This window comes from Ambystoma mexicanum, chromosome 8 (assembly GCF_040938575.1).
Source record: "Ambystoma mexicanum isolate Mex_15411 chromosome 8, UKY_AmexF1_1, whole genome shotgun sequence".
NCBI classification, from domain to species: domain Eukaryota; kingdom Metazoa; phylum Chordata; class Amphibia; order Caudata; family Ambystomatidae; genus Ambystoma; species Ambystoma mexicanum.
In genome coordinates, this window is record NC_090929.1 from 1,401,802,376 (window position 1) to 1,401,816,284 (window position 13,909).

The 13,909-nt window shown below is 47.6% G+C and overlaps 1 protein-coding gene across 1 annotated transcript in view; it reads left to right on the forward strand.

Moving 5' to 3' along the window:
• Positions 1-13,909, forward strand: part of HPS1 (HPS1 biogenesis of lysosomal organelles complex 3 subunit 1) — a 591,196-nt gene that overhangs the window by 210,892 nt on the left and 366,395 nt on the right. The window contains exon 5 of the mRNA XM_069611540.1: positions 501-643. Within this exon, the coding sequence (XP_069467641.1) occupies positions 501-643 (143 nt within the window). The remainder of the gene's footprint in view (positions 1-500; positions 644-13,909) is intronic.

Genomic DNA, 13,909 nt, shown 5'->3' on the forward strand with positions numbered 1-13,909 from the left:
ATTAGAAAATGGCAAGTTTGCAAGTAATTCAATAAAGGACGAGCTTAAAAATGTACAAATCTTTGCAATTTAAAAATAACCCGTTTTATTGAACTAATTTGTTAAACGTGCTCGCGTTCTTTTAAAGGGTGTGTCTTTTGCAGGTAATGGGTGTGAGTCATACGTTCCTCTTCTTTTCTTTCAATTCTGGGAGATGTAGTCCTACATTTAACAAAACTGCAAGTCTCAGAATTCAGAGAAAATAAACGGGGCTGACTGGATGACTTTCATGCATGGGATGTGGGGCTGCAGGTGCTCTTGAGAGCTGTGATTTTACCCCAACAAGCTACAAGCTAAAGTAATTTTTCTAAACCAAAGAAAGAATGAATGTAAAACCACGTTTTGTTTCATCCAAATCTTTTGTAGCTAGCAACTGAGATTTCTTTCAGCACTCGTCAGTTTTCACTCACCCATTGGCTGTTTTTTTTCTTCTGTAAACGGCCTTTCTTGTTCCTTCCCAGTTTGGAGAGTGCCTGTACATCGCCGTTAATGGAGATGGGGCCGAGAGCGAGGATGACTTGCGCAGGAAGCTCTATGTCCTGAAAAGACTTTGTGAAGCTCACTTCGGCCTGGTCACTCTTGAAGGCAGCCTCATGAAGATGGAGTATGTATATATTGGCACCAAACACTTCAGTTACTTTATTTCTTTTATTTGTATAGCGCACAGACCCGATACGGTCCTGTGTGCTAGCTTAGTAGGTAAAGTGCTACTGTTTATTCATTTATTCCTTCAGCTGTTGGCACTTGATGGGTATTGTTTTCCCTCAGCTAGAACTATGACCTACAAAGCTCTCTGTTGCTTCCCCAAGCTAGGTCCGCGCTCGATAAATACCCTCATAATACTAATGGATCAATGCAGCTATACTTTGAGTACTTTAGACCGCACTATGGAACCCCTTTTTTCTGCCAACAAACATCACTGGAAACACGCGGGAATCTTCAGCATAGTTTTGTTTCTTAATAGTTTGCTCACCCTGAAAGCTGCCACAACCTAGCATGTGTAGAGGCAGGTAGATGCCCAATGCGCCACCATTACATACATATATGATACTTTACTATTTTCCCAATTAGTATTCCAAATAACTTGGCTGCAACCACTTGCCAGACATCACTAATATTGAACTGCCTGTAACCCGTTTATTTAAAGGTTTGCAGACTTAAACAAATTCATAACCTGGCGCATCAAAAAATAACAATATACACTGAGACCTCGTAATTCAGTGCGTGCCACATCTCCACATTCATTCGAGGGCCGCCATATATACAGGGAACCCCAAACTCCGTTTAGCGCGGCTGCAATTTACGACGTGTTTTAATAGCACTAATGCAATTGCTGGGCTGGAGCCGACTCCAGCGAGCTGCCTCCTCCCGTAACCTGTTTGTGCCAGTCTTACTCCCCCTTTTCTGAGGAATTACCTCAGTGGGATTGAAAAAAGACTATTTTCTCTTTCGGGTGCTCAGATATGGACTAGCGATGACGCCCACGTCAACCCAGCATGCACCTGCGAAAATAATACACATAGGCCCTCATTACGACCCTGGCGGATTTTTTCCGCCATCGACGGACTTTCCGGCCATGGCGCAAAGTCCCTTTACGCCATGGCAGATGGCGGACTTACCGCCCCATTCCGAGGTCGGCGGGGCGGTAAGTCCCCATTGACCCATTTACCCTTCCCCATTCCCATTTCGGCCCCATAGGGCTCAATGGGAGTGGGGAAGGAGTTAATTACGCCACCGTAAAATACGGTGGCGTAATTAACACCAAGGTCCCAGAGCGCCATGGATTTTTCCGCCCGCAAAAAGCGGGCGGAAAAATGACCATGGCGCTCCAGGAACTCGTAGTTGGCGGTAAGGGGTCCGCGCAGCTAACGCTGGCGCAGACCCCTTAGCGCCAGGGTCGTAATGAGGCCCATAGTGTATCCGTGCACTGCAGCACCTTCGAGGAAACCTCAGCCCAGAATCTCTGGATTAAGGGGGTGGAGTCCTAGGGGCTGGTGGCGAGTGGAGGTGGGGGATCTGTGTAATCCATACCGTAAATATGAGCGGAATTCTTAGGGGTTTTATGAGAGATCCACAATCCACACCTGAGGACAAACTGACGAATATGCTTTTTTTTTTTCCTTCACAGGAGCTAGTATGCTACAGCCATCTGGCCTGTTGGGTTATTCAGTCTTTATATTCAGCTTGCTGATATCGTATGTTGGCTAACCCCAAATGTTCTTCATCTTCATATGGAATAGTCAAGCAGTTGAAATCTATCCAATTTAGATAACGTATCTATTGTATTTCGGGGGCTCCCTTCTTGCAATGTAGTCGGAAGCCCTATAGTTCTACAAAGGAACCCACGTTATTCCTGGAACATATTCTGTTATCTCCTCACCAGACCCAACTGCTCTTCTTCGGCTCCTGTTACCAACTTCCCTCCGCAGCCTACCTATCCATGCCAACTGCCAAAATCATGTCTGTTTTACTCCTGTAATTGTTTTGTCATCTTTCAATCAAACCAGGATCCTCCGCTTTTAACATAACTTCCCTGTACCACATTACCCCATGAAGTGCCGATTGGGCCACCGCAGTTGGTTGACCAATGGAATCTTAGTGATGTCACAGCTCTGTCTCAAGAAGACTGGAAATTTAACCCTCATCACTCAACACCCGAAGGCGCGCTTAAGGCAAGCCCGTCCGTGCTGGACAGTGTTGCATGCTTTTCCAGGCATGCCCTTTTTTTAAATTTAGCACCCCCTGACACGCAATTTCCAGGGGGGGCCTGGCTTTTACTCTGTCTCCAGACCACCTTCTTGCCCTCCTATGACATTCTGCCATGCACAGAGCGAGGGGGGGGGGTCTGTCTCTTATGTTGATTAATACTCGTTCCTTTCCAGCACATGCTGCTGAAGTGCACCAGCTTCTGTCTGACCGCAAGCCGGAGGTGCTTTGTCTGACAGAGACTTGGCTTTATGAGGGCTCGGCACCTGCACTGGTGCAGGCTATTCCTGTTGACTTTCAAATTATTCATCTTGACCGAGCCTCTCCCCAAATAGGGGGTGGGGTGGAGATGATCTTGAAGTCCAGTTTGGGGGTTACTCAGCTGCCACTTTCTTTCACCATAGCTATGGAAGCACTACTGCTGAGGTGTGTTATGTCGCTACAGTTCACCTGTCATTTTTTTATAATTTATCGTCCTTGGGATCATATACCAGGTTCTCCGAACCCTTTTTAGATCTATTAGCTGAATTACAGATGAAGTTTGCTAATTTTGTTGTGCTGGGAGATCTTAATCTCAAATTTAGTGGCCCTCGGGCCCCAGCTTCAGACTTTTTTTTAAGAGCATGGCCGATTTAGGCCTTCATCAATTTGTATCGGTACCGACTCATAAACTGGTGAACATGCTCAACCTGGTTTTGGCCAGAAAAACACAATTAACTTTACTCTTGATGTGGGACTGACGCAGCCAAACAGTCTTCCCCCTAGAGACTGGCAGCGCAGTTGGCGTTCTGCTGATCGCCAGGCCCTGGTGTCCTTAGTTAGTGATAAATGTGGTGTGGCCCGGTGGCCGACCTCTCCACGCTGTCCTGTTTTTTTGCGAGATGCAGCTGATGAGGTGGCCCCCATAAGGCAAATTCAGCCACGGAGGCTCCCCTCTGAACCTTGATTTTCTGAGCAGCTCAAACTGGCTCGATTTGAGTTAAGGCAGGCTGAGCGGAAATGGTGGAGAGCCTATGATCCCTGTCTCAGAGTCCAAAATTAAGTTTGTGCGGCTGCCTACTCTGTAGCTATTTTGGCCGCAAAGAAATCTTATTTGGTTCAGAAAATTGAGCATGCTGTTTGTAAACCCAGATCATTTTCTCTGTTGTCAAATCTCTGACATCTACAGCTAATCTTGTGCCTACGGTGAGCCCTTCCCAGGAACTTGTGGACTCTCTATCTCCGTTATTTTATCACCAAAATTACCACCATCGGGGCCAGTATTTAAGCGGCGGTGCGGACATTTGCCCCTGTTACGGAGCCACCTGCTGTGAACAGGGTGGTTATACCCGTGTGGTGGTCCTTTTTCCCGACGTTTGCTGACTCAGAGATCTCTGATGCCACTTGCCAACTTAAATTAGCGTCCCTGTCTGATTCGGTGCCTCTGGCAGTGATGAAGGATATTTCTTCAGAGTTAAGTGAGATCTCGGTGGACATTAATGCCTCCTGCAAGATGGGCTTTTTCCCTCAGGAATTGAAGGTTGCGACAGTGATTCCCCTTCTCAAAAAGCCTTCTTTAGACCCTGCACTTCCTTTCCATTTCCGCCAGCCGGAGAAGGCCAAAGGACAAGGCCGCATTCTCTCTCTGCAGCTCTGCTGCGAGTGAGAACTTCGCAGACATCCCCCTGCAGCCACGAAGAAGGACGAGCCCCTCCACGAGGACGAGCCCCTCCTGCCCATGCCGCCATCGCAGAACACGAGCCCCCAGCTCGAATACACATCCACCGTCTGTGCACCATGGCAACAGGCAACACGACTGCCGGAGCCGAGTCACGTGACTCGCGTGCAGGAGCCCGCAGCCCCTCCTCTCCCGCTTTAAAGGGAGAGGAGAACCGCCGCCAGGCGAAGCCGCCAGCCGGAGAAGGCCAAAGGACAAGGCCGCATTCTCTCTCTGCAGCTCCGCTGCGAGTGAGAACTTTGCAGACATCCCCCTGCAGCCACGAAGAAGGACGAGCCCCTCCACGAGGACGAGCCCCTCCTGCCCATGCCGCCATCGCAGAACACGAGCCCCCAGCTCGAATACACATCCACCGTCTGTGCACCATGGCAACAGGCAACACGACTGCCGGAGCCGAGTCACGTGACTCGCGTGCAGGAGCCCGCAGCCCCTCCTCTCCCGCTTTAAAGGGAGAGGAGAACCGCCGCCAGGCGAAGCCGCCAGCCGGAGAAGGCCAAAGGACAAGGCCGCATTCTCTCTCTGCAGCTCTCAGCTGCTCGATGGCGCAACTGGCGCCCCCACGCCTTATTAAACCAGTACAAGGTAAGGCCATTAGCATTAATGCCCCCATGCTACAACCTTCATGTGCGCCTACCTTGCTAGCAAACACACGCCCTCCACTGTACCACAGCAGGAATGCACGACTACGGTCCCGCACTCAGCTCACCAACCCCATCAGTTCTACCCCTACCTTGGGGTACCGTAATGTTAGGTTGGGCACAAGAAGCCAGCGGCCAGCTTACACATGCTCTGCCACGGCACGACAGTTCATCATCAAGGGTCCTGTCAACAAACAAACATTACTTCACAACCACCAACCCGACCATGAACTCTAACTTTGCCCCTCAACCTTCGCCCTTCAGTCCTACTGCCTCCTTGCCTGTAGCGCATACTGTTGCCGCCCCCATGACCACACGTGATACTGTGCAGCTTAATGATGTCTCTGTGCCTATTCATCCTACTGTTGCCGCCCCCATGACCACACGTGATACTGTGCAGCTTAATGATGTCTCTGTGCCTATTCATCCTACTGTTGCCGTCCCCATGACCACACGTGATACTGTGCAGCTTAATGATGTCTCTGTGCCTATTCATCCTACTGTTGCCGCCCCCATGACCACACGTGATACTGTGCAGCTTAATGATGTCTCTGTGCCTATTCATCCTACTGTTGCCGCCCCCATGACCACACCACCTAGTACTTCTGACCCTCCATCTTCACCCACCAGCCCACCTATCCCCACGCCTCCCCATGACTACTTGCTAAGCTGCGCCCTGCTTAATGCCCGCTCCATACCAGCTCACGCCCTTGACATCAACGACCTGATCATAAACAACAAACTCGACCTCCTCATCCTTACTGAAACCTGGCTGAATGAAAGCTCAGGCCCAGTCCTATCACTCGCCATCCCACCTGGATACTCCATTTTTAGGAAAGACCGCACCTCTCAGAGAGGTGGAGGCGTTGCCCTCATCGCAAGGGACACCCTTACCATCAGAGAAGCTGAAGGCACCCTTGATAGCAACAGTGACTACCTCCCGCTAAAAATGAATGTCTCGCCCAACTGCACCATATCCATGCACATTGTATACAGACCCCCTGGCCCATGTATGGACTTCCATGACACCCTTATCCCTGCATTGTCTCACAACATCAAAAAGACCTCTCAGGTTCTACTCCTTGGTGACCTCAACCTAGGGCTGAATGACCCTAAAGACTCCCCAGCGAAACACCTCAAGAAGGCACTCTCCAACATCGGCTTTGTGCACTCCATTTCTGACCCCACGCACATCAAAGGGCGCACCCTTGACTGGATCAGTCATCACAACTGCTCCCTTCTCATCACGGCCAATACCCCTATCCCCTGGTCTGACCATCATTACATCCAATTCAACCTCGGAACCAGAAAAGTGGCTCTCTCTCCGCCATCACCATGCCTCGCCACTTACGCCAGGAGCTCACGCCTCCTCACAGTCGAGAACCTAGCACCCTACCTCCTTAACCCAGCCCTTCAGGCACCCTCTTCTAATAACCCTGACACCTTAGCTGACACCTTCAAGGATCTCATCACGTCAGCCGTGGACGCCATTGCCCCCCTGACTCTCAAAAAAGCCAAGAAAGCCAAAAATGTTAACTCATGGTTCTCTAAAGAACTCCTTGACCAACGTGCGCAAAAGAGGATTGCACTATCCTCCTGGAAAGCAAACCCCTCTGAAGCAACTAAGCAGAAATTCAAAGCCATTTCCAAATCCTACAAGACTAACATCACACTGGCAAAGGCTGCCTCCTTCAACACCAGGATCTCCGACGCCAAGTCAGGATCTAAGGAACTGTTCACAATCTTCAGGGAACTTGAAAAACCATCTGCCCCCCCCTCCTCAGTTATCAAAGATGACAAGTGGTGCAACAGCATTCAATCTGCCATGCTAGAGAAGCTCAACACCCTCCAAACAAAAATTTGTGGCCACCAAAAAGCCCTTTCTCATATTATAGCGAACTTCCACGCCAAGCCACCCATCAAGTCCACATCATCCCCGATGTTCGAATTCAAAGATATCACTGAGCAAGAGGTCATCACCCTGCTCAACTCTATCAAACCCTCCAAATGTAAAGGCGATGCCTGCCCAGCCAGCCTCATCAAAGATTCCGCACATACTCTCGCCCCCTTCCTTACAGCCTTTATCAACTCCTCCTTCCAATCAGGCCATGTCCCATCAGGACTCAAGGAAGCGTGGGTACGCCCACTCCTCAAGAAACCCTCACTCGACCCAACCGTCCCGGGGAACTACAGGCCCATCACAACTGTACCATTCCTGCTCAAAATCTTGGACAAAGCAGCCTACCTGCAGGTCCAAAAGTTCTTAGAGGACAACCGTCTCCTCGGCCTGCGGCAATCTGGGTTCCGCCCCTGACATGGCACTGAAACGGCCCTCCTAGATCTAAAGAACCAAATGGATGACCTCAGGGATGTAGGCAAACCTGCCCTCCTTCTGCTCCTGGATCTTTCTGCTGCGTTCGATCTGGTTGACCACAACATCTTGTGTCACCACCTAGCCACCCAAGCTAACTTCTCCCCGAAAGCCTGCCAGTGGATCACCTCCTTTCTCCAAGAAAGGGCCATGAAAGTCTTTTCTGAAGCTGCCGCCGCCACCCCTAGCCTCCTCACCTGCGGTGTCCCCCAGGGATCTTGTATCGCCCCAACACTCTATAACCTCTTCACAAGGCCCTTGTTTAGCATCTTGGATGCCCTTGGTATTTCTTATACCAACTATGCTGACGATACGCAGGTACTGATCCCACTCACGGGCGACTACCTAGCAGATTCCAACACCCTCACCTCTATCTACACTACCATCCAATCCTGGATGGCGGAGAATTGGCTGTGCCTCAACAGCGAAAAGACCGAACTCCTCCTCATTGGGTCACCCTTCACTCTGGGTAACCTCGGAGATCAGTACGCCTCCTTCTCCATTGATAACATTCAAATCAAGGTCTCGAACCATGTTAAGACACTCGGAGTCTACCCTGACTCCGACCTGTCCATGGATAAACAGGTCAATGCTATCGCTGCATCCTCAGCCTACTACTCCAAAGTCCTCAACGCAGCCAGGCCCTTCTTGGCCCGTCAAAATTGCCTCACGATTGCCAGGGCAATTATCGGGTCAAGACTTGACTACTGTAATGCCCTCCTCGTGGGGACATCCAGCAAAAACCTGGCCAAACTGCAGCTAGCCCAGAACAATGCGCTAAGGGCAGCTACCGGTACCTCTAGAAGAAACCAAATCTCCGAAATCAGAAGGCAAGCACACTGGCTCCCTGTCAAAGAGAGAATTGTTTTTAAAACTCTTGCTCTCACACACAAATGCCTTCACGAACTTGCCCCTCCTTACCTGACCAACAGAATTATTAGGCACACCGCCAAGAGACTTCTCAGGTCCCCCTATGCCAACACAATCGTCACGCCTACTACTCGGAAAGTGCGCGCTGGTGGCTCCAGCTTCCCCACCCTAGCAGCCACGCACTGGAACGCTCTGCCACCTCACCTTAGACTCATTCAATCCCACCTAGCCTTCCGTAAGGCTATCAAAACCAGACTCTTTGTTTAACCTGAACCTGTATCGTCCACTGCATATATGCCTACCAATCTGTAACTAAGAGCCCTCCTGGCACCTGTCTGTAATCCTAAGTTTTCTTATCCTCTGTAACAGCGCCTCGATGCCTTATGGGCTGCAAGCGCGCTTAACAAATGCAAATAAATAAATAAACTTTCTTCCTATCTTTCATCCTATCTCACTTTTGCCCTTCTTTGTGAAACCTTCGGAGTCTCTGATTTCACCACTTCTGTCATCCTTTATGGAGTCATCTGACCTTTTTGATCCTGCTCAGTCGAACTTTAGACCTGGCTAAGGCACAGAAAGTGTTTTGGTGTCAGTATATGATTATATGGCCAGGCTGGTTGATGCCGGGGAAGGGGGGGCGAGGGGCTCAGAGGCACCCTGATTTTACTCCATCTTTCAGCAGCTTTTGACGCCGTGGACCCACCCTACCCTGCTTTCCCGTCTGGCACAGGTCCGAATCTCTGGCCAAGTATTGGCTTGGTTCACCTCTTTTTTGGCAGACAGAACTCAAATACTCTCTCTCCCTCCATTCCTTTCGTCTTCTTGGCTGTGTGGTTCCTCAAGTATCCGCCTGGTCTCCTATCTTTTTTAACTTCTATATTTGGCCATTGGTGTGTCTCATCCGCTCCTTCGGTCTCGGGTACTATTCATATGCCGATGACACTCAGATCCTGATTCGATTAGATCTGGATCAGGCTGAGATGTAATCGTGCTTGCATTGGTGCCTGTCTGCCGTGGGAGATTGGATGAACCACAATTGGCTGAAGCGAAATGGAGACAAGACGGAAGTGTTGGTGGTGGGCTCCCCCCTAATCCTGCACTTAAGGTGTCTTCTTTCTGGCCCTCTTCTCTTGGTCCACTCCCTGTTCCGGTTGCTACAGTCAAGAATTTGGGAGTGGTCCTTTCCTCCACTCTTGCTACAGATGCACAGGTGTCCGCGGTACGCAAAGCTGGTCACAATCATCTTAAAATTCTGAGAAAGGTATTCCCCTTTCTACCTCTGAACCTTAGGCCGCCGGTGTTAGCGGCTTTGGTCGTGAGCCGCTTGGACTATTGTAATTCACTATATTTGGCCCAGCCTAAGGGCCTTGTCCAGTGGCTACAACGCCTACAAAATCTGGCTGTGCGAGTGGGGACTGGATCCCCCCATGGGGCACATATTTCGCCAGTCCTGCAATCCCTCCATTGGTTGCCTGTGGGCCAGCGCATAAAGTTCAAGGCACTTTGTCTGGTCCATCGGGCTCTGCACGATTCAGTAGCAGAATACCTGCGGGCCAAATTCATCCGTTATGGGCCTAATCGAACATTAGAATCTGCCTCTGCTGGACTTCTCTGCGTTCTGTCTGTTCATCGCTCTCGCATTGGAGGTCAGGTCTTTTCTGTGGCCGCAGCCCAACTGTGGAATGACCTGCCGCAACCATTAAAAAATGTCCTTAATCATCTTGCGTTTAGAAAAGCCCTGAAGACCTACTTGTTCTAGATGGGACTGGCCAGTCTGCTGTGCTTCACAAGTTTTCATAACATAACACACGGCTCCCAAGGAAACGCAACAGGACACAGCACAATCAGGCTGTGGCTGACACCAAATTGAAGAGGCAGCTAGGCCTACCTTTTTGGACCAGTTTCTCCTCTGCAGCCTCTACCCGCAGACCCCACTCCCCCCACCCAATATGTATTTTAGCCTGCACATATGGCACAAAAGCGGTCAATGTCTGTCACCCAGGTGGGGCAAGCCAGACTCCCTCATTCACAGACCTCTGTTTCCTTTAACCCGTCCCCACCTTTTTCTTCCCATGCACCACCTCTTGGAAGTGCTTGGATACTGGGAAGCTTGATCAGCATTTTTTTATGGCCCTTATATGTTGATGTATTCTCAGTATTTATACACTGCTACCTGCATACCATTTCTTAAATACATACACAACATGGCTGCTTTCACAGGTTATTTTGCTCTTTATTTTCTTTTCTTTGCCAGTCATTGGATGTAAATATGTAACGCAGTTGTCTGCATATTGGCATATTTTAATCTGTATATCAACTTAATATGATGCCTATGTGTCATTGCCTTCATACCCAGTGTTCCTTCTTTCATTACAAAGTCTACATATTCTTGGTCTTCTCTTACAGGGGTGAGTTATATTTTAAGTTTCATTTGTGAATTCTGCTTGCAAGCTAAATCTGCACGAATTCCTGTCCCCTCTGTATCTTCTTTGGGCCTCAGGGAGAGGGTAGAGAGTCCATGAAAGTGGCCCACTGGCAACAAAAAAAGTAAAACCCATCATCGAAAGACTTCCATGCTGTGTTTATTGGCACACCAGAGCCCAAGTCTGAATGGTAAAGGCAGTGCCCACTGCAAGACGGTTCATAAAGGACTGATGTGATGAATCCAGTGGAGTCATCAGGAATTCCCTGGCGGTATTTATTTATTTGATTTATTTACCAGCAAACCAGCAAAGAGAATTGACTTGTAAAAGCCCAGATAAACGCACTGGAACTGCTTACCCCCCTTTTGCACGTTTCATTATATACCATTAACTATTTCACTATTGTTTTTAACTGTCATGCTAAGAAACTAATAATCTACCTTTTGATTTCATCAGCTGCTTCTCGCAACGAATCTGGCTTCCTCGTGGGTGACCGGAAATCAATTTGGCAAATGTGACAGAATATCACTGAACACTAACATTCATCTTGTTTTTGTCCATTTGGTACTAACACATAAAGAAACGGAACATTCTTCCATTGTTAAGAGGTCTTCATTTTATTCAGTGCTGATCTTACTTTGGCACAGGACCACAGGTTTAGCTGGTGTTTGGAGCACTCTTTTACTGCCGCTATCAGAGTATGAGAGAAGGGTTTGTTAGGTGCTAGTTAAATTGTCTTGTAATGATGGCTTTTATGCTTTTTTGTCGAATGTAACTAAATATTAGTTTATGGTGCTGCGGGAATCAAATGCTGAACTCAAAACTTGGGGGAGGATAGTTTGGTGAATCTTTAAAAGCAGCACTGCAGAGTGAACACAGGAACGGACAGCACACCATCACCAAGCAATGTTACCTCCCCCTGCTATGCACAAATTGTATAGGTCTTCAACACATGTATTCCAATACAATGAATGGACAATTGTGTGACTTCAGTTCAGAGGGTTTCACTCTTTCCGATTAGCACATTGGTTTTCTGAGGCAAAGGGAGAGATTGGTCTCCCAAGTGATGCCAGCCATATTTAAGACACACCAAAACAGATGTCTATTCATAATGCAGTCAACACTCACATGTTCCTATCAGTTGTTTGAAGCTGCTCCGGTTAGTAGCACACACATATACATTTGGCAGTGTTAGCGAGGTTCCGAGCAAACGTGCTGAGGCAGAAGAAAGATAGTGTCTGAGAAAATGCTGCTTGAATTGGGCAGGTTTCCTTTCTCCACCCTGACCGCAAGTATATCATAAAAAATGTCTCTAAGCTACACTCGGCCTGGGTGCTGAATATACAGGCCTACTTATCTTGCAATAGTATACTCTTCTCATTTGAATTCACTTACAATTCCATTTTCCATCTACATTTTTTTTAAACAATCGCCACATATAACCGCATTTTTCTTCCACTACGGGATTATATGTTGGAATGCTTTGATCAATTCATTGGAAACCAATTTCATTATCATATTGTCACTTGGCCTCAAAAACAAAAGTCAATATACATTGAAACATTCGGGTAATGTAACATTATTGCATCTTTTGAAATGTTCAAAGCCTAAGAGATAATACGTTCCTAACATTTGGACTTGAGTTGTCCAGGTCCAAAGAGGAAGGCTTTCTGTTGAGGGGTTCATGATCGGGACTCAAAGACCTCTCTCTGCCTAGCTGTCGAAGAGTGAGTGCAACAGCGCAAAACCAAACGCACATTTCTGGGTCAGGCTGGGGGAGGGTAAACCCTTTTTGTGTGTGTTATTCAGTAGCCCAGATCCTTGCCTCCAGCCTAGCCGTGTCACTTTTCCCCTGGCTGACTGTAATCTAACTCAGCACATCTGCAGTACATGGTTCTAAAACACAAAGCTTTTGAGGGTATCAATTCTCGTCTGTTGTCAGATGGCACCCCTACATGCATTCGCCACAGGCACTGCCTCTGTTGCCTTATGCAAAGACCAGTCCATATTGTAATAATACTAACAGGCTTTAGCTGCTTTCACATGTTCTTGATACCAGTAGAATGGCAACCACATCATCGCCTCGAGAGATGCTGTGTTCACCTCAACTTTGTGTATTCTAGTGTGAAATAATGTGGGTTTTTGTGTTAACAAATGTGCCCAATAGGACTAGAATGTATTTGTGATAAAACATTCTATGGGTTACTACTATCTTGTGAATTGTATTGATGTTATGATACAGCAGATTACTGATTTTATAAATCATTTCTATTCAGATCCACGCCAACCTTTACCATTCAATTGGCAAAAACTGAATATTATAATCTTGAGCCCCTCCTGTTGACATAGTGCTATTGGAATCTCATGTAAACTGGAACGAAGATGCTCTTTAGCCAGCATTTCATTAATCCAGCAACTTAATACAACATGTATTTCAACTTCAAATTAATGCAGCATTTGAAAATGAGATTCGATGAGCAGGAGAAAAAACCAGCTCCTCGGTGTCAGACATCTCCCAATATCAAGAGATGCGCCTGGGGAACCAGAAATGAGTGCCATGCGCACCACAAATCTACCACCTGCATGAGATGCACACTTTAACTTTCTGCCCTGTATGTATGATCCGTTATGTTTAAAAGTGTGCGGGATATATCCTAATTTTCTAAATCAAGATTCTCACATACCCAAAGTTAATGTCACATGTTTGTAAGGCACCAGTTAGCCTGGGGAGCCAAAAGTAGCTCCTGGTAGCTGTTGGTTTGAAGCGGCTCAGGCTCTCTGAGGCTAGAAGCAGGAGCTAAAGCTCCCAACACTTTCGAACCTTGGAATGTCTTCTGGAATCTTTTATTCAAAAATATTGCGATGTGCGTTACACCATTTCAGAGCTGTATTTCTTGCAGTGGTTAAACATAAAAATGCCATATGCCTGAAGTGGATCTCATTATGACATAAAACTAAATAACGTAACATCAATACTTAATTAGCACCTATTTTGACAAACTAATTTACTAATTTCAAATGTTGTCCATGTAGCTTAGAAGATGTCAATTTGTGTGTTAAAATGCAAAACAAATGTGTTTCTTTTGCTCAATGACGAGCCATGGTTTTTAGGTCATGGTACCTAAATATAGTATCACCAAGTACC